Raw genomic sequence first — 24,626 nt, 5'->3', positions numbered from 1 at the left:
TATCTTTTTTATATTGTATGGTTTTGGCGCCTTTGTCAAAGATCAGGTGTCCATAAGTGTGTGGGTTTATTTCTGGGTCCTCTGTTCGGTTCCATTGATCCACTATTCTGTTATTATGCCAGTACCATGCAGTTTTTAAAACTGTTGCTCTATAGTACAGCTTGAGATCAGGGATGGAGATACCTCCAGAAGATCTTTTATTGTAGAGGATTGTTTTAGCAATTCTGGGTTTCTTATTATTCCATATGAAGTTGAGATTTTTTCTTTCCTGGTCTGTAAAGAATTGTGTTGGTAATTTGATGGGAATTGCATTGAATCTGTAGATTGCTTTTGGTAAGATGGCCATTTTTACTATGTTAATCCTGCCAAGCCATGAACATGGGAGATCTTTCCAACTTCTCATATCTTCTTCTAATTCTTTCTTCAGAGACTGGAAATTTTTTTCATACAAGTCTTTGACTTCTTTGGTTAGGGTTACACCAAGGTACTTTATGTCATTTGTGGCTATTGTGAAGGGTGTTGTTTCTCTAATTTCTTTCTCAGCCTTTTGTCTTTTGTATACAGAAGTGCTACTGAGTTTTTTGAGTTAATTTTGTATCCAGCCACTTTGCTGAAGGTGTTTATCAGCTGTAGGAGTTCCCTGGTAGAGTTTTTGGGGTCACTCGCGTATACTATCATATCATCTGCAAATAGTGATAATTTGACTTCTTCCTTTCCAATTTGTATCCCCTTGATCTCCTTCAACTGTCTTATTGCTCTAGCAAGGACTTCCAGCACTATGTTGAAGAGATATGGAGAGAGTGGGCAGCCTTGTCTTGTCCCTGATTTCAGTGGGATTGCTTTAAGTTTCTCTCCGTTCAGTTTGATATTGGCTATAGGTTTGCTGTATATCGCCTTTACTATGTTTAGATATGTGCCTTGTATCCCTGATCTCTCCAATACTTTAAACATGAATGGATGTTGGATTTTGTCAAATGCTTTTTCAGCATCTAGGGAGATTATCATGTGGTTTTTTCTTTCAGTTTGTTAATATGGTGGATCACATTGATGGATTTCCGTATACTGAACCACCCCTGCATACCTGGGATGAAGCCCACTTGGTCATGGTGGATGATATCTTTGATGTGTTCTTGTATTCGGTTTGCGAGTATTTTGTTGAGTATTTTTGCATCAATGTTCATAAGGGAGATTGGCCTGAAGTTCTCTTTTTTTTGTTGGGTCTTTGTGAGGTTTAGGTACCAAGGTGACTGTGGCTTCATAGAATGAGTTTGGTAACGTTGCTTCTGTTTCGATTTTGTGGAATAGTTTGAAGAGAACTGGAGTTAGCTCTTTTTTGACTGTTTGGTAGAATTCTGCGTTGAAACCATCAGGTCCTGGGCTTTTTTTGGATGGGAGACTTTCGATGACTGCTTCTATTTCCTTGGGAGATATAGGACTATTTAATTGATTTACTTGGTCCTGATTTAGCTTTGGTAAGTGGAATCGATCAAGAAAATTGTCCATGCTAACGCACATTGCATAAGTAATAAATAAATCTTTAAAAAAAGGAAAAAAAGAAAAAGAAAATTGTCCATTTCATTTAAATTTTCAAATTTTGTTGCATATAGATTTTTGAAGTAAGTCCTAATGATTGCTTGGATTTCCTCAGTGTCTGTAGTTATGTCCCCCTTTTCATTTCTAATTTTGTTGATTTGGATGGTGTCTCACTGCCTTTTAGTTAGCTTGGCTAAGGGTTTGTCTATTTTGTTGATTTTCTCAAAGAACCAGCTCTTGGTTTCATTGATTCTTTGAATTGTTTTATTTGTTTCTAATTGATTGATTTCAGCCCTGAGTTTGATTATTTCCAGCCGTCTGCTCCTTCTTGGTGTGTCTGCTTCTTCTTTTTCTAGGGTTTTTAAGTGAGCCATTAAGTTGCTTGAATGCTCTGTCTCAAATTTCTTCTTGAAGGCACTTAGTGCTATGAATTTTCCTCTTAGCACTGCTTTGTGTCCCACAAGTTTGGGTATGTTGTGTCTTCATTTTCATTGAGTTCTAGGAAGATTTTAATTTCTTTCTTTATTTCTTCCCTGACCCAGCTGTCTTTTAGTAGCAAGTTGTTCAGTTTCCATGTATGTGTAGGCTTTTTGCTATTTTTGTTGTTACTGAGGTCCAGCTTTATTCCATGGTGATCAGACAGGATACAAGGGATTATTTCAATCTTCTTGTATCTGTTGAGGCTTGCTTTGTGACCAACTATGTGGTCTATTTTGGAGAAGGTTCCATGAGGTGCTGAGAAGAAGGTAAATTCTTTTGTGTTTGGGTGTAAGGTTCTGTAAATGTCTGTTAGGCCCATTTGATTCATGACCTCTGTTAGAGATATTGTTTCTTTGTTTAATTTCTGTTTAGTTGACCTGTCCTTTGTTGAGAGTGGGGTGTCGAAGTCTCCCACTATTAGTGTGTGGGGATCTATGTGTGGTTTAAGTTTTATCAATGTTTCTTTCACAAATGTGGGTGCCCTTGTATTTGGGGCATAGATGTTCAGGATTGTGATGTCTTCTTGGTGGAATTTTCCCTTGATGAGTATGAAGTGTCTTTCCCCATCTCTTTTGATTAATTTTGGTTGAATGACTATTTTATCAGATATTAGAATGGCTACTCCTGCTTGCTTCTTGCGTCCATTTGCTTGAAAAGCCGTCTTCCATCCCTTTACCCTCAGGTAATGTCTATCTTTGTGACTTAGGTGTGTTTCTTATATACAACAGATTGCTGGGTTTTGTTTACGTATCCACTCTGTTAGTCTGTGTCTTTTTATTGGAGAATTAAGTCCATTGATATTGAGAGATATTAATGACCAGTGGCTATTAGATCCTTTGAATTTGATGTTGGCTGTGGTCATACGGTTGTGTGCTTGGTTGCTTTTTGTTTTACTGTAGTGGGGTTATTTATTTTCTGTGTTTTCTTGAATGTAGCTAGCTTTCTTGGGTTTTATTTTCCCTTCCAGTGTCTTCTGTAATGCTGGATTTGTTTGTAGGTATTGTTGAAATTTGTTTTGTCATTGAATATCTTGTTTTCTCCATCTATGAGGACTGAGAGTTTTGCAGGGTATAGTAGCCTGGGCTGACATCTGTGTTCTCTAGCGAGTAACTTTCAGTACCTAATACCTAAACCTAATACCTTATAGGAAGTAAACTTGAATTTCTACCAATATACTAAAATTTAGCAATGTATTAAAAATAGATTTTTGCATCAATATACAAAATCCTACACCAGTTAAAAAAATAACCTTATTTGAAAATAACAAATAAAACCTTAAATTGAGTAGATTCAATAATCTACCTTTTGTTGTATCATTCCTATAAGATATCCCTGTATTCCCCTTTATTTCTTTCCAACCCCTTTTCTCCTTAGAGAAAAGAAAAAGGGCAAGAGAGAAATCCCTGAGTTTAACCTTGCTTTCTCTCTGAGTAAGACCACTAATAATTTATAACCATCTCCCAATGACATCAAATTTTCATATCGCCAGAAAACAACAAAAAAACCTATCCAACCCCCTTAAAGGAAATTGGACGTCGTTCTCATGAATTTTTTTCTAGCTGACTTTTTGGACATGTAAAAATCATATTAGGGGGCCCAAAGGAAATTGGGAAAAATGGTTAATTAAGCAAGCATTAACATTTGTGGTCCAGTCTTTGAATGCTGAGAAATTTTAGGCTTAATAGAAGTCCTGTTTAGAACAATCTAAAATGTTGCACCAATTAAGATTAGTAGCTTTCTTCAAAGCTCTCTTGGGAGCAGGCTTTGATGAGAAATAGCAATTGAAGCAGCTGAGCCAGGAACAACCAGAATACTGGAACATGCAAGATGCTGGAACAGATGTGTCAACTTCTCAGCATGCTGGAAGGATGAATTATGTCAGGTTTGATCCAGTGTCTCTAGTGTCCAGTCTTTTTGTTCTCCAAACATATAAATTCTCACAAGTACTATACAGTCCTAAAATTATAAATGTATGAGATGTACAGGATAAAACTAAACTGTAAACCAGTTTTATCTATGCCAATTAAAAGAATGGCATAATATATTTTGAGGAAATTGTAGCCAAGGATTTATTGTCATGTATTGTTGAAGTTTGGGCTGGAGACATTTTTATGTCTCAGTCAGTGTCAGAGTTGTTCCCATGTAAAGGGATCAGCACTTTATGTTACATTTCTATTTTAGTCTTCCTGATTTTTCTCTTCTTGTGTGTGGCCAAGGTCTTCAAGTGGTCTTCCTCTGTCATATCTGATTTTTATTAGTTTTGATGGAACCCACACTTTCTCTTCTCCTGCATAAATATACACAAAACCTCTTCCCCAGCCTAAAACATTCCCTGTTCTCCATTTTAGAATTAAGAACTTTATATGCTGTTTTAATTCAGCAGTCCTTTCTAAATTCCACTTAGTAGGTGTACTACTTATTTCATTTAAACATTTTAAAATTGGCAAGCCCCAATTTGCAAGGGCTTCTTTTGGTAGTTAAGCCCCTGCTAAGCCCATTAGGCTCCTGCTGGACCTAACAGTAAGTACCAGATTGGATTGCTCTGAAGGCCTCTATTTCGATTCAAGGATTCCTCCAACCTCTGTTCTATGGTCTTTAATTTAGCATCTATTTTCTCAGTCTCTTCTTTCTCCAAGTCTGTCTTATCTTGACCTTTTCCAAAGAGGATATACAAAACTGAAATCATCAGTGAAAAACTATTTGTATGCAAAGAGAAACAAACTCAAATGGTATCCAGAAGCACTGTGTCACTGCGTCTTCCTCCATTTTCAACATAGAAAATTATCTTTTTAATTAAATTTTTGTTTTTATATAAATTAAAGTTTATTTATTTTGTATCCCAGCTGTAGCCTCCTCCCTCATTCCCTCCCAACCCAACTTTCCCTCCCTTATCTCCTCCCATGGCCCTCTCCAAGTTCATTGATAGGGGAGATCCTCCTTCCCTTTCATCTAACCCTAGCTTACAGGTCTCATCGGGACTGGTTGCATTGTCATCCTTTATGGCCTGGCAAGGCTGCTACTCCTTCATGGGTGAGTGGTCAAAGAGCCTGCCACTGAGTTCATGTCAGAGTCAGTCCCTGTTCCCCTCACTAGGGTACCCACTTGGATACTGAGCTGCCATGGGCTACATCTGAGCAGGGGTTGTAGGTTATATCCATGAATGGTCGTTGGTTGAAGTATCAGTCTCAGAAAAGACCCCTGTGGCCTGATATTTTGGTTCTATTGCTCTCTGTGTGGTGCTCCTCTCCTCTCCATTTCCTCCTATTTCCCCCTTCTTTCATAGGATTCCCTGTATTCTGCCCAAAGTTCGGTTATGAGTCTCAACATTTGCTTTGATACACTACTGGGTAGATTCTTTTAGAGGCCCTCTGTGGTAGGCTCCTGTCCTGTTTCCTGACTGGACACAAAATTAATTTAAAAAAATCAGAAGCCCTTTTGTATACCAAAGACAAAAGGGCCAAAAAAGAAATTAGGGAAACAACAATAGCCACTAATAACATAAAATACCTTGGTGTGACTCTAACCACGCAAGTGAAAGATTTGTTTGAAAAAACTTCAAGTCTCTGAAGAAAGAAATTGAAGAAGGTATCAGATAATGGAAAGATCTCCCATGCTCATGGATCTATAGGATTAACATAGCGAAAATGGCCATCCTGCCAAAAGCAGTCTACAGATTCTATGCAATTCCCATCAAAATACAAACACAATTCTTTACAGACCTTGAAAAGCAATTCTCAACTTCATATGTAAAAACAAAACAAACAAACAAACAAAAACCAGAATTGCCAAAACAATCCTGTACAACAACCGATCATCTAGAGGTATCTCCATTCCTGATCTCAAGCTATACTATAGAGCAATAGTAATAAGAACTGCACAGTATTAGTATAGAAGCAGAATGGTGGGTCAATGGAACCAAATAGAAGACCCAGAATCCACACACCTATGGACACTTGATTTTTGACAAAGAAGCCAAAACCATACATTGGAAAATTATCATTTTTAATATCAAAATCTTTCCCTAAGGACTTTACTTTCTTAGACCCTGCTTCCCTTTCAGACCTTACCAGTTCAGATGCTTGAGGTTTCTAAGTCTATCTCTGGCTCCTGTTTCTAGGGAGAGGTATTTTTTCTGCCTTCCTCACTGGATCCTGACCCCTTCCTCACTCTGGGAAGTTATTGGGTCCACAAATGTTTGCTCTTCAGATGAACAAGAACCCCCTTCTCAAAGGGACTGAATTTTCTGCCCTGGTTAGCAAAGTCTGGCTTTAAGAAGCTTTCTTGTTAAAGAGCCACTTTTATTCTGTACCTAAGGACACTGCCTCTCTGGGATTTGAATGTATCACTTTTGTTTTTTCTGCAGCCTGCTGGAGGCCTTGGGGCTCTGCAGGGGGTCTGTCTAATCAAGAATCTGTGAGCTCCTTGCTTAGGAACTGCCTTTGCCTTGATTTTAAGGAACAGAACTAAAAACCTGCTCTATAGTTTTCCTTTTTATGTAAATTCTTACTAGATTGCTGTAAATTCTGCTACACATTAGTACGCCATTTGTTGTTGATTATTAATATTTATCACTGGTTCATCTTTTAGTTAAACTGCAGTTATTCCTAAACCCGCTGTATACCCAAATCACCAGACTAGGATTTATTTAATTAACCTACAGCACAATGCTGGGCAATGTTTACACCTTCCTAAACCTCCAAGCCTGCATAGCTTCATCCCATTCAGAATTTCCAACATTATACTTGCTTTTATTCATATCTTTGGCCTGGTTCATCTCCCCTCATGGTCCAAAATCCTGTCCTGCTGATCTCTGCTCTCCTCTCTTCCCACTCGCTTCCTTCTCCTCCCCTCCAGGCCAGGATGTCCCACCCTATTCTCTCTATTGCTCAGCATTGGCTGTTTGTTTTATTGAAAATACAGAGCACAAATGGTGGCAAGTTTACACAAACTTGAGACAGGTGATGCTTAGAATAAACATCACAATGGCATGCAATGTCCAGATTGAAACCAAATAGTGGGATAGAGAAATCAGCATTTGAGTGAACAAGGGTAAATTGTATACATTCCACAAGAACATTATACCAACACTTTAATGCAAGCAGCAAAGCCCTTAGTCATAAAGTCAGTCAGAAATCTCAATGCAGACTTTGCAAAGAAGCTGAGCTCAATATTGTTTATTAAGCTTTGCTCTGTGTGCTAAGCCTCAGGGCCAGGCAAAAGTAGAAGCAATGGGGTTGGTGGATGTCTCCTGCCCTTTCTGATACATGCGGTGTGATAGTGCCATGGGCAGCCTCTGCTTCTACAAATCAGCACACTGGTGATCGTGCCAAGGGAGCCATAACATTGGGCAATGGAGTCTGACTGCACATTGCCATCATAGATTTACGGTCCCAGATGAAGCATTCCCTCTGATTTCACAGCCTGGGCCACCATGTCATCAATGAGCCTGTGTTCATACTGCTCCTCTGAGCTTCAAACTGGAATAGTGTGTTGCTTGTCATAGATCCCATGAAAGATAACTTTGAAGCATTTGTCATACTTCTTCAGAATCGTGTTTTTGGTGTTTAGAGACAGAAGCCATCCCTTGAACAGAGCCATTTTGAAGGAACTGTGTGCAAAATCTTCAACTGATTTGTCCTGGTTGTACATGCCATGACAACACCACCACCTTCTTCAAAGTTACGTAGCACCTTTTGGCTTCTGTCGTTTGATGTGTAGGTTATCTCTACTTTTTCAGGCCTGGAAGCAACAAAATCAGTTGCTCAATATTGGTCCCCATAAGCATGAGAGCCAATGATGATGGGTTTTACCCAGGCTGTCAACATTGGGGGATATTTGCATATAATAGCTACTCTGAAGACAGTGCCACCCAGAATGTTTCAGATGGTGCCATTTGGTGGTTTCCACATTTGTTTCAACTTGAACTCCCGACCCTCTTCTCATCGAGGGGTGATAGTAGCACACTTGTTACCAATGTTGTATTTCTTTATTGCCTCTGCAGAGTCCTTAGACACCTAGTCACTGGTGGCCACATGATTCTTATGCCTAAGTCGTAACTATGCAGATCCAGTTCGACATAAGGAAGACTGGGTTTTTCTTTAATCAATTCCCAGATGTTTCATGCCATTTCATCCCCTTACATTTCCACAACAGAACTGCCATAGATTTTCCTGGACATATAACCCGGCTCACAACTGCAGGCACACAAGCTGTCTGGACCTAGCCCCCAGCTGGCTCAGCATCCACCACAACCTTTGTGACTGCCTTGGTAATTTTAGAAAGATCCTCTTTCTTTGCTTCTTTGTTTCTTTCTTTGTTTCTGTCTGTCTGTCTGTCTTTCTTCCCTCCATAACCCTCAGGAGAACATGTAATGTGTCACTGAGCATCACTACACATGCCTTCTCTCGCTAACATCTCAAAAGTTATAGCAGTTTATTTTGATGATTTCTGTCAGCTTAATCTTGACATCTTTCTGAATAATCAGCCCTACACAGTAAATATTCAACCACAATAAGACATGCTTTTGCTAGAATCTTTGAATCAAAGGGAACAAATGTTATCTCCAGAGATAAAACTCAAGGAGAGACAATGTAAGGAAAGCAGTCTGTCCACACTGAGAACAAGCCTACGTAAGGTCATTAAGAGTCTTAAATGAAATTGGTATATAATTTTAACTTGTTGCCCTAGTTTATCAGGATTGGGCATTTCACAAACCAGGGAAAGAAAAATAAAATCCTTTCTCTCTCCCTTCTCCTGTCTTCTCCCTTCTCCTGGACTCAATGCAGAGCCTCTTACACAAAAGACCTGTAGTGTGACTTAAAAGTTGATTTCTTTTACCTGAAAGCTCCTCTTGTACCATCCATTGAATGTGTGTATGAATATGTACTGGCCCATAGTTTAATTGTTTGCCTATATGTGCACATGGCCTGATACTATGCAACCAGCATCGTAAACTTGCTGCAGTTTCTGCAGAGGAGATGCTGGCTAAAATCAACACCGGTGTTGCGTGTAAGTTTGTGGGAGTTTGTTACAGTGAAGTTTTTTTACTTCACCCACCCTTTTTCCTTGAGCTTGTGTGCCTGAGTGGTCAGTGCTTACTTACTCTCCTCTTTTCCTTTTCCTATTGATTCACAAGGTGTGCAGATTCAGGACCTAATAGGATAACACCTTTATAGGATAAGCCAGCCAAAGTTTACTTTATCCTGTGGAGGCCTCCACAAGACCTGCTCCTGCTGAGAAGCTGCTCTCAGATCAAAGAGGCCCCTTTTTCAACCCCTTGCAGTTTTGACTAGAAGCTGTTTTTACAACTCTATTCAGAGATGTCAGGAGCGCTTGATTATGCTGGAGACTTTAACCCAGATGCCACAAAGGGCAGCAAGGTAAAAGGCAATGCCAGCATGATTTTTGAATGCTGCTCTAATCACACAAATCACACAGATATCTAAGAATTGCATAGCACATTATACATCTTATGGGGAATGCAACCTGGCCACAGGTTTTTATTGGCAATACAGAGAACAAATGGTGGCATGTTTACACAAACTTGAGACAGCATCACAGAATAAGCATCACAATGCAATGTCCAAATTGAAACCAGCTAGTAGGGTAGAGAAATCAGCATTTGAATGAACAAGGAATGTATACATTCCACAAGAATATGGAGGTCCATGAATTTTGAGGGCAAAGAGTTCCAACTTCATTTTCACCCATTCTCAGCTCTCATGGGAATGTTTCCTCCAGTTACAAGCATGGGCAAAGATCAGAAGAATGGTTAAGCTGGAGTCATCTTAGCAATATCCATACTTTTGTCTCAGCAGAAACCAACAGTATTTTCTTGTCATGCTACAGTTTCAAACACCTTGAAATGTCATTTGTGTTCAACACTAGGCAGCAGTTATGACTGTCTCTAGATAGGAAGGTTATTTAATGCACTCGCAAATGCACAAAAAACACACTATGCATTAAAGAGAAATATTTTGGGGGCAAAGTCCCTTCTTCCCATTTCCCTGGTCCCTGGGAATGCACAGAGGACTGCAGAAGCCCTGAGTATCTGCTCCCTCCTGTGCAGCCTCCTCCAGGTGATCCCCAGCACAATGGGCCTGTTTCATCTTCATCCCTCCAATTTCATCTTCGACTTTCAGGGGTGCTCCACATCTTTCCCCAGTCTTTCAGTTTATGTTATGTGCTGTGTGGAACCATTAATCTCCCCTTAAAAATCCTCTGTGTACAGTCAGGGAGAGTGAGAAGTATTTCAGCACAGGAAAAGGGGGTCGGTGCTGAAGTGCTTCTAAAAGGAAAAGCCTCCATGCTTGATGCTAAGCTATTTGCTTTAATGAATACTTGGGACCTTACCTGGCGGGAGGAGCATATATCACAGAGGGAGGTGGTGTGCTGTGGTCCTGTGCTCTTCCTTTAGAGGGATCACTTGGTGGCGGAAGCACAGATCCTTTTTAAGTCCACAATTTGTCTACACCCAAGAACTTAGGTATATCACCTACAAACTCAAAGTGTGCATTTCCTTAGTCCTTCCTTGTAATTTTATGCCCTTATTTGCTTATCAGCTACTGTTAAAATAGTAGCTTGCAATATCTGGTTATCACATTTGGAGGGAGAGATCATCTCTGGGAAGCACAGAGCTCAGAGATGTGTTGCCTGGTTACTGGTCTCTGGTTACACACTGGGATCTGACACAGCTATCAAAAGTGGGGCTGGATACTCACATTGACATAATTATCAGCTTTGTTTAGTGTGAAGAAAGCAAGACCACAGGCTCAGATTGGAGCAATCAGAAGGGTCTTCAGTTTCTTCCACACAGCACCAACTGCAGTGAACCTCCATCTTCAGGCTTACCTGTTCATGTTGCAGTGGCTTCCCGACAAGGTGTCCTTAGTGGAGGCCACCAGGCAGAAAGCATTCTCCTTCCCTCTGTGGGCCTCTTTATCTCCCTGGAGTCTTCTTTGTTGTCACACTGGGCGGTAATAAACAGAAGCCAATTAGCTTTGGGCTCTAAGAAGTGCCAGTGGGCTGCAGGGCACTGCCTGTCACACAGCTGGGCCTCTTGGGAGTTGTCCCCACTTAGCTCCTCTAAATAAGGCAACAACAAAGGCCCTGGCATAGTTTCCACTCAGCAAACTGTTGGAGGTGTCCTGCTGGTTGAGGTTGCAGCTCTTGTTTGGACCGGATAGCCATGTCCAGTTTGGCGCTAAAAACTGAACTCCCTTCCCTCGGCAGGGTGCCCTGCTCTCTGCATAACTTCATCTGGAGAGTGCCTTTACATTATAGATTCCCCTAGCCACACTTGACAAAGCTCCACGCTATCTCCCCCAAACGGGACCTGATCTATATGCAAGTCAAGCATCCTGGAAATGCCTAGTTTCAGCCACTTATGTACATCCCCTCTTGTAGCACCTAACCACTCCCTAGGGTACACATTCTTTGTTCACTGTAAATAGTTAAACTAGCCATCAGCTGTTCCCCGGGTGTGCCATTCCAGGCACACTTCTGCTCTCCAGCCCCTCCTGACTTCGTGGGCTCCTGCGAAGCAGCCCCCAGGCAGGAGGAGAACAACTTTTGGCACCAGTTGTGGGCTCTGGGCTGTGCCAAGAAAAGTGTGTACCCCCCTTTTACACCTATAAAAAGGGCATTTTGGCTCTATGACTGCCTTCCCTTGAGGACAGGCAAAGAAGGAAGTGAAGGTCTCAGGCCCAGAAATATTTATGTATTGTGCTACATAAGCTTAGGAATAATAAAAGACACATATACAAACTAATAATGCTGGTATACAAAGGCTAAGTACAAGGGAGCAAAGCAGAGGGATGGAGATGGGATTTTACTCCATATTTCTCCTCGTATAATTTTGCCTTTGAACCAAATTTATACTCAAAAGCTTAAAATCCTAAGGCTACCCCTAGCCTTATTAAATACTATCTCTAGACCCTAAAATACTATAAGGTTGATAAAAACCACATAAAAAATAAATGAAATTTGTGATACATGCTTGGCTGGAGAGAGAAGGAACATGTAAAAATAATGCAGAGCATAAGTGAAACAACTGGGGATTTGCACAAGGGCTGCTTATGCAGTGGCATTACTGTTCAAAGCTGAATCTTCTGAATGTGGTCACTATTGCAATGAAATGTTTAAAATGTTATTCTCTAGAAAAATAATAAATACAATAAAGTTTGTTATTTTCTGTCCAGTGGCTCAATTCAGGGAGAGGAAAGTAATATAGGTGCCCTGTTCTTTCAAAGATGATTTAACAGAGTGAAGATAAGCAGCACATTTTAGAAAGTGGAGGTTTGGGTGACCAGTATGTGTGGGTGCACAGAAAACTCCTCTAAAGATCTGATGCTCTTTTTGTTGTTGTTTGTTGTTCTTTTTTTTTTTTCTTTCTCTCCACCCCCCACCCCGAATCAGGGTTTCTCTGTGTAGCCTTGGCTGTCCTGATTTGCTTTGTAGATCAGGCTGGCCTCGAACTCACAGACATCCGCCTGCCTCTGCCTCCCTGAATGCTGGGATTAAAAGTGTGTGCCACCACACCCCACTATTAAGAAATTCTTAAAGCAAAGAACTATAGAATTCAGCTGGTCCATCTGAGAAAAGTAGAATAGTGTATTTTAAACATGAAAGGAAAGGGCAGAAGTATATCCCATGATTGGGATTATTAGCCTCTTAGAAGAGGGTGAAGAGGGGTTAATAAGCATTGAAAATATAAAGGACACCTTCTTGAAGATCTGAAAAAAAAAAAAGTAAAAGTTTATAACTGAGGCAAATAAATTCAAAATAACAGAACCTTTATACTATTTCCATCATATTTTCAGTTTTAAAACATGTAACCTGTTGTATTTTACAATTCAGATATTTTTGTGATTGTCTTCTTGACTATGAAGTAATTACTTTTCTGAGTACATATACAGTAACCGAAAAATAAATGAGGATGAAGTTAAATTTCTTTTTCTTAAATTAATAATTTTTCATTTGAAATTTATTTATTACAATTTATTCACTTTGTATCCCAGCTGTAGCCTCCTCTCTCATCCCCTCCCAATCCTTCCCTCCTTCCCTCTTCTCCTCCCATGCCCCTTCCCCAGTCCACTGATAGGGGAGATCCTCCTCCCCTTCCATCTAACTCTAGCCTATCAGGTCTCATCAGGACTGACTCCATTGTCTTCCTCTGTGGCTTATTAAGGCTGTTCCCCTCTCAGGGGGAGGTGATCAAAGAACCAGCCACTGAGTTCATATCAGAGACAGCCCCTGTTCCCCTTACTATGAAACCCACTTAGAGACTGAGCTGCCATGACCTACGTCTGTGCAGGATATTTAGGTTATCTCCATGCATGTTCCTTGGTTGGAGTATCAGTCTCAGAAAAGAGCCCTGTGTCCAGATGTTTTGGTTCTGTTGCTCTCCTTGTGGAGCTTCTGTCCCCTCCAGGTCTTTCTATCTCCCCCTTCTTTCATAAGATTCCCTGTACTCTGTCCAAAGTTTGGCTATGAGCCTCAGCATCTGCTTTAATACCCTGATGGGTAGTCTTTCAGAAGCCCTCTGTGGTAGGCTCCTGTTCTGTTCCCTGTTTTCACCTTCTTCTGGTGTCTATTCCATATGCCTCTCTGAATGAGGATTGATCATCTTACCCAGGGTCCTCCTACTTGCTTAGCTTCTTTAGGTGTACAGATTTTAGTCTGTTTATCCTATATTGTATGTCTAATATCGATTTGTAAGTGAGTATATACCATGTGTATCTTTCTGCTTCCGGGATGATCTTTTCTAGTTGCCACCATCTGCCTGCAAATTTCATGATTTCCTTGTTTTTAATTGCTGAGCAGTATTCCATTGTGTAAATGTACCACAATTTCTGTATCCAATCTTCAGTTGAGGGACATCTAGGTTGTTTCCAGATTCTGGCTATTACAAATAAAGCTGCTACGAACATGTTTGAGCAAATGTCCTTGTATACTTGAGCGTATTTTGGATATATGCCTAGGAGTAGTATAGCTGGATCTTGAAGTAACACTATTTCTAATTGTCTGAGAAAGCACCAGATTAATTTCCAAAGTTGTTGTACAAGTTTACATTCCTACCAACAATGAAGGAGGGTTCCCTTTCTCCACATCTTCTCCAGCCTGTGTTGTCACTTGAGTTTTTGGTCTTAGCCATTCTGATGGGTGTAAGGTGAAAGCTCAGAGTCATTTTGATTTGCATTTTCCTGGTGACAACACTGTTGTCAGAACAAAAGGACAGCCTACAGACTGGGAAAAGATCTTCACAAACCCTGCATCTGACAGAGGGCTAATGTCCAGACTATATAGAGAGCTCAAGAAGTTCAACAGCAACAAATCAAGTCATCCAATTTAAAAATGGGATGCAGATCTAAACAGAGGATTCAATAGAGGAATATCGAATGGCACAGAAATACTTTAAGAAGTTAAATTTCTTGACTCTATCTACTTTTTTTCCTTGAGCATGTGTGTGTTGAGTGGTGTTTGCTTACTTTCTCCCCATTTTCTTTTTCTTACTGATTTACAAACAAATTAGCAGTGAGCTAGGATCTGACTATTGACCTAGGAAAAAGTTTACTTTAGCCTGTGGAGGCCTCACGGCTCCTCGTGCTTGTGCAGGAGCTAATCTCAGACCAAAGAGCCCCTTTCTCAGTGGACTGGGGAAGGGGCAAGGGAGGAGAAAAGGGAGGGAGGGCAGGATTGAGAGGGGCTTAGAGAGGAGGCTACAGCTAGGCTACAAAGTGAATAAACTGTAATAAATTTAAAAAAAAATTTAAAGATGACATATGTATCTTGTAGAATAAATTGCTCTGCCATTCTGGACCATAACTGCTGATCCCCCTCCCACCCCCAAAAAACCCTGCTTTTTCACAACCTCTTGCAGCACTTTTGGCAAGAGGCCATTTTTACAGCCCTGTTTGCAGAAAGAAAAAAAAAAAGTGGCCAGTTAAAAGTTTTCCTCCTTAGTAGCAATGTAGCCAGTCCCTAGACTTAGAGAAGGAATCGTGGACTCCCTCCCCTATTTCTTTTTCTTTCAATCCTCTTTCATGATCAGCTGCTGATCAGTTGCCTGAGCCATCAGCTGGGTGACCCAAGAGACGGAGTGAACAGGGGAACTCTGCAGCCAGTCCCAGCTCCTACCCTGGACCCTGGAACCTTGCCAAAGCAGACACTTTGGTAACTGGACCCTAGAAGACTTTTACCAGTCAACAGACAGTATTAGCGGCCATGGTCTTCGTGGAAACAGGTGTTGTTAACTTCTCAGCTATCTCTACAGCCCAGGAAACTTATTTTATTTTATTTATTTTTTAGTTTAAACATGATAACTGCTTTGATTCAGATGTTCTCTAAAAGCCTGTATGCTAAAGACTTAGTCACCAGCCTATGGAACTGTTAGAAGGTAGTAAGGCTTCATTCAGGCTGTGAGCATAAAAAGATGTTAGTCACTAGGGGTATGCTACTGAAGTGGATATTGACACTCTGGTCCCTTCAATTCGTGTGCACTCTCTTCCTGACCTTCTTTCCTTTCTCTGCCTCTCTCTTATGTGTTCTACTATATGCTAAGTCCTATTATGTACCAAGTTCTCACAAGCCCCAAATTAAGAAAGTCAACCACAGGCATGATTCAAGATAAACACTGCATACTTTAAAACTATCTATCAAGATATTTTGTCGAAATAGTAAACTAACACAGCTATTAATTTAATTTTTTGTCTGTTTTGCTTGTTTTTCAAGAGATGCTTTTTCTGCATAGCCCTGTCTATCCCAGCTCTGTAGTACAGGTTGGCCTTGAACTCACAGAGATCTGGAGACCAAGTACTAGGATTAAAGGAGTGCACCACCAGTGCCCAGCCAATTTAAAATTATTTAAAGCACTGTATAGGCCTAGAACTGGTTCATGAATTAGTGAACGTGAAATATCCTGTATTTCACTCTACCTTACTAACAAATTTGCGTAATCTTCCTATCAATGCTGTTTTATAATAAACATGTAGGAACTCAAGTATCATTATTTTTAAAAGAAGAAAACAGGAAAAACTTGTATAATTTTCTGCAAAAACAAAAAGCTAACAGAATTTATACTTCCTAAATATGTATTATTTGTAGACTTTCCAGTTAAACTGTATTAAGAATTGAACTGTCTTCCCTCCAAATCCCTATGTTGAAGCTCTATTTCCCAATATCACTACTTGGAGACAAAGCTTTTAAAGAGGCAAATAGGGTTTAAGAAGTCAGGATGGTGTCCTTACAAAAAGGACAAAAACACAAGAACAAGTGCACAAAAATAAAAGCAATGTGAGGAGAAGCTGATGGATTTCTGAAAGATAATGAGAGGGCTAAGAGAAGATTGCCTAGGAGAAGCAACATACAGAACTCTTCATCTTTGCCTTCTGAATTCTAGGCCTTGCTGTAGAAAAATATTAATATTTACTATTGATATATCCTTTGGTAAAGCTGCTGTTAATCCTAAACAGCTGTATAAACAAATCACCACACAGAGACTATGATTTATTTAGTTAACCTAGAACACAATGCGGGGCAATAGTTACTCCATCCTAAACCTCTAAGCCCTCAGTTTCCTAACATTTAGATTTCACAGATTATACTTGCTTTTAGTGAAATCTTAGGTCTGATTCATTCTCCACATCTTTCCAAGACCTCTCCTCCAGCTCTGCTCTTCCAACTTTCTCCTGCCCTCCTCTGTTCCTCTGCCTCCCACACCTTCTTGTGCTCTGGCTCCTCCCTCTCTTCCTACTTCCTTTCCATTGTTCAGCTTCCTTTCCATTGTGGCTGGTTGCTTTATTTTGGCATGTTTACACAAAGTTAAGACAGGTGATGTTTAGAATAAGTATCACAATTTAATGTCCAGATTGAAACCAGAGTGGAGAGAATAATCAGCATTTGAATGAACAAGGGTAAGGTGTATACATTCCAAGAGAACATTATACCAACAAGGACTGGAAAAGGTAATGTCTGGCTGTTAATTCTCAGTCCATTTGGATTTAACAACCCCATCCAGCTCTCACCACAATCAGTACATCCTTAAAGGTTCTAGCTGCATGAAGTTTGTAAGAGAATTAGCAGTTCTTCCTGGTACCTTCGCTTTTTGTTGTTGTTGTTTTGGTTTGGTTTGGTTTGGTTTTTTGAGACAGGGTTTTTCTGTATAGCCTTGGCTGGCCTGGAACTCACTCTGTAGACTAGGCTGGCCTCTGCTTCCTAACTACCAGGATGTGTGCTTGAAAGAAGAGTCAGAATTGCAAGAGCTAGCATGAATCACTTGAACGACTCAGGCAACATTAATTTGACTTGTATTCTATTCAGACTGGCTTTAACCCACTTAGTGTGGATGTCATGATAATCCTGATCCTTAACAGCTTATGCACAAATTATAAGAGCTACAAACTGGAATATGAAGTATGTCCTATATGTGGCACTAATAAATCATTCTAAGACTGTAGAAGCTCTTGAGCACCTGGAGAAAAAGGAAATCATAGACCTTGCTCTTTCACACTATTTCATACTCAATGCTTTCATATTTCAGAAAAGTCTTGGGTTTTATTTATGTGAATGCAAATACAAGATACCAAAAAAGATGCCAACTTATACTTCACCTTTCTTTTTAAAAGCACATAATTACATCATCATAACTGTTACAAGTGTGCAGCAAGTTACAAGAGTGTTCTACAGGATGCCATGTTATGTTAACCCTAGCCCCACTCTCAAGAGGTATCATGGTCTACCTCTGCACAGGTATGATATCAGCTTCAAGCTTCTTTGTATTTTAATTCAATTGACCACAAAATAGTACTTCTGATAAATATATGATTATAAAGATAGTCTCAATCTTGAAAAAATTCTATATGGGCATTTAGAGAAGAATTACTATCTGCATATATCTCATTGTATCTATTTCCGGTTCAAAGCAATTTCTCTACAACACAACTGTTCACTAAAAACCAACTTAAGTTGTCTGTTAAAAATGGTTAAATACCACATATGACTAGCTTAGCAAAATATATCTTGATCATGACCCACTCATTAGCTTTCCCAAAACCAAAATAAAACACAAAGAAATGATACTAAAAAATACTTTTCTTTATGACCCTGCTCAGTAGTAAGAGGCTAACTCCATCACAAGCCAACAAGCTGGGGAGAGTGAGACTGACTATCAGCTGTTTTAACAAGATAATTGGTTTTCATCACAATGACAAACTTGAGGCTTCATACTTTGCTTCGCCAAGCTAGTCAGGTTTTCCCATCTTTAGCACAAACTTAACTTTAATAATTTATTAACTATCAGCTCTGTGTATAAATAGCTATGTTGTAGGTATTTGGATTTTCCTACTGATTTCATTCCCTGATTTCCTAACTAGGCATCATTAAAGAAAAGATATAGTAAACACATTAAAATGTCATTACTCAGAACATATTATACATATGTCCATTAAAGCGTAGAAAAGAGGCTGGAGAAATGACTCAGGCAGTAAAGTGCTAAAGTGATGCATGCCTATAATCCCAGGGTTGGGTACGCAGACACAAGAGGATTCCTAGGGCTTAATGGCTATCTAGACTAGCTAAAGCATCATAAGTGATGTCCAGGTTCTCTGAAGACTGTCTCTAAAAACATGAGAAGCAACTGAGGAAGGCACCCATTAGCATGTCTGCCTTCACATGTACACATCACATATGCACGCACATACACCAACCACAAAAAGAGAAAAATAAGATACACAAATTTATTAAATTAGAACTATATAATTTTGTTTAAAATCTTGATAGTATAAGTAATAGAGTTTTAAAAGTAAAATATAATTCTCCTTTGAGTACTGCATTTTAAATTATTTCCCTTTTTTTCTTTTGGTACAATTGTTTGGGGTGTGTGTATGTGTGTGTGTGTGTGTGTGTTTGTGTGTTTGTTTGTTTTGGTTGCTTAGTTAGGGTTTTTTTGTTTTTGTTCTTGACAAAGTCTCCTGTAGCCCAGGCTGGCTTCAAATTCACTGTAGAGCTAAGGTGGGTCTTAAACTCCTGATCTGTCTGTCTTCATCTCCCAAAGGCTGAAGTTACAAATAAAAGCACACACATGGCTAAATACTGTATTTACTGCCAGAGGAAAAAAATTAAACATCTTAATAGAAAATTCAAAATGAAACTCAATGCATTTTGTAAATAGCTTCTACTATGCACTTTAAAAAGCTTCATCAAGGTTCTCTTCAGCCTTATAACTCAAAGTGTATCCAGAGTCCAAAGACACCACCTTAACAGGGAACCTCGGTAAGAATGCAGGCTCTCCCAGGTTCATCTCCACCTACATCTTAATGTGATTCGCAAGAGAGTCCTAAGCACATGTTTTAATATAGGGGTTCTTCACTTGGCACCTAGGGTCAAATGCACTTCCTAAATCCTTGAATTTACTTCCTCACATGAATGTACACATCTTCCTAGGAAGAGATGCTGAGTGTGCATCAAACTCTCAAGGTAATATGTGATCCCAAAGAGACTAAGAACCTTGCCCTTAGGCACCTATGCTATAGTTACTCTGCTCTTGGATTCCAAGTTACTTCAAAAACTATGCTGCTCTCAATGGGGTCTGCTGAAGAAAGACAAGAATGAAGGTCAAAACGTCACAGTAGGTCATGAAAGACCTTATCTCAAGAATTTATTCACAACATGCAAGAACTATGCCAAGAAGCCAGTGTGGAAACATCTAAACAAATAATTCTCTACATGAGGTTTGTGATTAAGAATGTGCACTTGAAGAAGATTCAAACTGAGAAGTAAATAAATATAAGGTAGGGAGATTTTTTGTTTTTGTTTTTGTTTAAAGATAGGATGCCATTAGAAAGTGAAGTGCTGAATTCTTGTTCTAAGAGCTCATTCAGCAACTCTCTAATGTGGACTAGTGTCTGACTGGGATGTAGGGTCATTTTAGAATATTACCATCATAGTACATTCTTCTAATAACCTCTTATGTAATTTACCTAAGTACCACACAGATAGGAATGAAACTCTCAAGCTTCTTTGGCAATCCTCACGATTGAGCACCTCACACACGGCATACACTCTAACATACTGCTAGAATGCCAGCCTTTTTTTTTTTTTCAGACAGTGCTTCACTAAGTTTTCCAAGAGGGCCTTGACCCCATTCTACAACTCAGAAAGGCTTGAACTTGAGATCTGCCTACTTCAAGCTCCCTAGTGGCTAAGATTACATGTCTTTACCACCAAGCCTTGCTGCTTTCAAGCATTTTAGTTGTTGGTCTAACTTATATGCATAATAAACACACCCTAATAGAATATACATTTTAACTAACAATAATTACTATACACAGTTAAATATTACAAATAATGATAACAGTGCTGTATACATAACATAGTCTGAGACATTCAATCAAACTTAAATGCTAATATTTTATAGATGACTTGGACATTTATTTGTCATTCAAAACCGTTTAAACAGACAAACTTGACTTTTTTAGGTCTATAAAGAATAATAATAATGAACCACAAGGAAAGCCAGCAAGGGAAAGCAAGGAAAATAAGACAAAACTAGCATTTGTTGACAATATTTTATGTATCACATACTTGTATAACCCTATAGATTAGAAACTACTATATTTATTTGATAGATTAAGACTCAAGTTCCTCAAATTAAGCAAAATCCCTTAGATTTCAAAGCTACAGGGTGACAGTTCAGAGTTGTTGGGCAGTTCAGAGGCTACAGAAAAGACAAGAAGTATAAGAGTGGACAGCAGTGGAGAACAGAGTGGTCCCTGGTTCTACTTAGAGAATTTTTAAAGAGGAGACAAACAGGCACTAAGCACATGCAGGGGCCAGTTCAGAGTGGATAAGAAAACAGATGGTAATATTTTTATGAAAATGCAGACAGACCAGAACTTGAATAGTCTGACACCAAAGCTGATTTTTCCAATCACTACACAAGCAAACAAACAACACCTAATCTAGGCCAGTGTTTGCATTTAGGAAAAAAAAATATGTTTTATATCTTATATAAGTCTTTAATAAGAATCACAAATGTCACTATTTTTCTTTTCAAAAACACTGCGTTTCTAACAAAAAGTAAGGGTATTTGAAAGATGTGTACTACTTAAGCTACTCATATAATTCTCTCCTTGGCAGCAACACAGGACTAATCTAAGAGGCTAAGGATATATAACAAGACCCCTAAAATACCTCTTACTGAAGGACACTTGTTTCCTTCAGAACTTTCTTAGCAATGTCTAGAATCTCATTATATTTAAATCTAAATATAATGTTTCATTAATAAAAATCAATCCATCTGCTATCTCCTTACTATGTAATGTAATTTCACAAGGTAGCTCATGCCTGAAGACTCACCACTCAGGAGGCTGAAGTAGGAGGATCATCACAACTTCAAGGCTAGCCTACTTACATACTGGGTCTAAGTCAGCCTGTGCTACAAAGTGAGACCAAACAGGTAAATAAATAAATAACATCTGGGTAAACAAAATGGGTGTATATACAACGGTGTTTTACTAAGCCATAAGAAAGAAACACTACTGAAACATACCAATAAAAACAGCATGGTATTAGCACACAGATACAATGGCCAATGGAACAGAAAGGAGGAACCATAAAGAAATTCACAGAGCTCCAGCCTTCTAAATTTTAACAAAGGTATGGGAGAAAACCACAGGAAAAAAAAAATGACAGCCTCTTCAACAAATGGTACTAAGAAAACTTGGCATTTTCATATAAAGGGATGAAACAAGAACATATCTCTAATCTTTCTTTCCTTTTTTTAAAAAAAAATTTTTATTAATTACAATTTATTTACTTTGTATCCCCCCTGTAGTTCTCTCCCTCCTCCCCTCCTAAACCCTCCCTTTCTTCCCCTTCTCCATACATGCCCCTTCCCAAATCCACTGGTGTAGGGGAGGTCTTCTTTTCCTTCCTTCTGATCCTAGTCTGTTAGGTCTCATCAGGAATGGCTGTATTGTCTTCTTCTATGGCCTGATAAGGCTGCTCCCCCCTCAGGAAGAGGTGATCAAAGAGCAGACCAGTCAGTTCATGTCAGAGACAGTCCCTGTTCCCGTTACTATGGAACCCACTTGGACATTGAATGTAGCCATGGGCTACATCTGTGCAGGGGTTCTAGGTTATCTCCATGCATGCTACTTGGTTGGAATATCAGTCTCATGAAAGACCCCTGTGCTCAGGTTTTTTGGTTCTGTGCTCTCCTTGTGGGGCTTCTGTCCTCCAGATCTTACTATTTCTCACTTCTTTCATAAGATTCCCTGCAATCTGCCCAAAGGTTGGCCATAAGTCTCAGCATCTGTTTTGATAGTCTGTAGGGCAGAGACTTTCAGAGGCCCTCTGTGGCAGGCTCCTAACTTATGGACACCTGATTTTTGACAAAAATGCCAAAACCATACAATGGAAAAAAGATAGCATCTTCAATAAATGGTTATGGTCTAACTGATTGACTACATGTAGAAAAATGCAAATAGATCCATACTTATCACCCAGCACAACACTAAAGTCCAACTGGATCAAAGACCTCACTATAAAACCAGAAACACTAAACCTGTTAGAAGAAAAAGTGGGGAGGAGCAGGGAACTCATTGGTACAGGAGACAACTTCCTAAACAGAACACTGACAGCACAGGCTCTAAGAGCAACAATCAATAAATAGGACCTTATGAAACTGAAAAGCTTCTGTAAAGCAAAGGACATTGTCGTCAGAACAAAACGACTACCTACACATTGGGAAAGGATCTTCACCAACCCTACATCTGACAGAGGGCTAATATCCAGAATATATAAAGAACTAAAGAAGTTAAAGAGCAATAAATCAAGTAATCCAATTAAAAAATGGGAAACAGAACTAAACAAAGAATTATTGATATATCTCTATTCTTGCATGCACACACACATACAATCCATCCAAAAGTTAATTTAAAAAAAAACATTAATGATAGACCTAAAATTCTGAAACAGCTGGATGGGAATACAGGCAAGGACAAAAAGGTCTCTAATACCTGAGCAGATTATTTAAAGAACTGACAAACAGAATTGCTTGAGATCCAAGTTTGAAGAGTCGGCCTACAGTAACAAGGGTGAAATACTTTTAGTATTTTTAATACATAAAGAACTCAAAAATTAAACAAAAAAATTCAATTAGTAAATGAGCACACCAAAGAAACAAGACACTTAGTGGAAGTTGAGAGAGCCAATGGATACAAGAAAACTTCAATGACCTCAGCTACTGGGGGGGGGAATAAAAAATAAAGTGAGATTCCATCTCATTGAGATTGCATCTCAATGGCTCTCATTAAACCAATAAACAAGGGCTGGGGAAACCGCTTAACAAGCAAAGTGCCTACTGTTCGAGCATGAGGCCTTCAGTTCCATCCCCAACACCTGTATAAGAAGCTGGGCATGGTGGTCTGGGTTTATAATCCCATGGCTAAGAGACACAGATAGGGAAATTCTGGGGATTGCTGGCTAGCCAGCCTTGCTGGATCAGTGATTTCCAGGTCCTAGTAAAACAGTCTGTCTCATAAAACAAGGTGGATGACGCCTGAGAAACAATTACCCGAGGCTGATCTTTGACCTCCACAAGCATGCATGCACACAATCATACATGCATGCGAACTCAAATATATACAAACAGCTTTTTAAATTAGCAGCATTATAGTCAGTGAAGTTTATCTGAAAAGAAGTATTGCTAGTTGAAAGGAAGAAAATAAGAGCTGGTGCCAATGGAGGAATTCATCAATACCCACCACTTTTCTAGCCATTTTGGAAATCAATATAAAAAAAAAAAACTAAAAACAGGACTACCATATGATCTAGAAATATAATTGCTAGATATATACCCAAAGCAATGTAAGTAAACACACAGAGGTTTCCTGAGACACTACACATAACAAGCTAGAGAATCTGCCTAAGTGTCTATCATCACATGAAAAGATAAAGAAAATGCAATATGCATTTAAATAATGGAAACTTAGTGAGCCATAAAAATGAAATTGTGTTATTTAAAGAAAACAGACAGATTTGGAGATTGTCCATTAAGCAAAACAAGCCAAACCCAGAAAGATGGAGAATCGCATATTTTCTCTCCTCTCTAGAATTCAATCTTTATAAATGAATATGTTTGTGTATACACACATATACGGCAGCAAATAAAAGAGAACTAACAAGTTCACAAGGACTGGGAAAGGGTGGTGGGAAATAAATACGGTTGATGCAGATTATATATTTGAAAAACTGTCAATGGGAAACCCATAAACATTAATAAAACAATTTAAAACCAAAAATGTGGTGCTTATAAAACCATCACATTAAGAGTTCTCGTAAGATCATCATGGTAAGCAAAATAATACATTCACAAAAAGATGCATGTTCTTGCTCTCACATGTAGCATCCAGACTTTAAAATACAGACATAGATGAAGTGAAAATTAGCAGGGGCCGATTTGAAGAAGGCACCAGTGAAGGGAGTTAGGGGACAGAGGAGGGTGATGGGCAGCTAAGTAGGAACAAAGCATAGGGTCTACTTCTATGAAATGCCATAGAGAACACTATCGTTTAATACAATGAATGAAGCAAAAAGAAAAGAGCCAGGTGTGG

At 39.2% G+C, this 24,626-nt stretch overlaps 1 protein-coding gene and 1 pseudogene across 9 annotated transcripts in view; both read right to left on the bottom strand.

Annotated features, from left to right (window-relative positions):
- LOC132649052 (exocyst complex component 6B-like) overlaps positions 1–24,626 on the bottom strand; it is a 126,057-nt gene that overhangs the window by 12,776 nt on the left and 88,655 nt on the right. For 3 of the 9 annotated variants that reach the window (XR_009587476.1, XM_060371944.1, XM_060371948.1), the window contains one exon: positions 10,864–10,981. Coding sequence is in view for 8 of the 9 variants with exons in the window: in XM_060371944.1 (XP_060227927.1) it covers positions 10,868–10,981 (114 nt within the window). In the remaining variant the exon portion in view is untranslated. Of the gene's footprint in view, positions 1–7,621; positions 7,753–10,007; positions 10,982–24,626 lie in introns of those variants that run through there. The other 6 variants (XM_060371945.1, XM_060371950.1, XM_060371946.1 and 3 more) reach the window with 3 other exon arrangements.
- On the bottom strand, positions 7,090–8,203 carry LOC110542765 (isocitrate dehydrogenase [NADP] cytoplasmic-like; annotated as a pseudogene).

The sequence above is a fragment of the Meriones unguiculatus genome, chromosome 18 (assembly GCF_030254825.1).
Source record: "Meriones unguiculatus strain TT.TT164.6M chromosome 18, Bangor_MerUng_6.1, whole genome shotgun sequence".
NCBI lineage: Eukaryota > Metazoa > Chordata > Mammalia > Rodentia > Muridae > Meriones > Meriones unguiculatus.
Note: the sequence above shows the minus strand (reverse complement) of the source record. Positions and strands in the feature narration are given on the sequence as shown.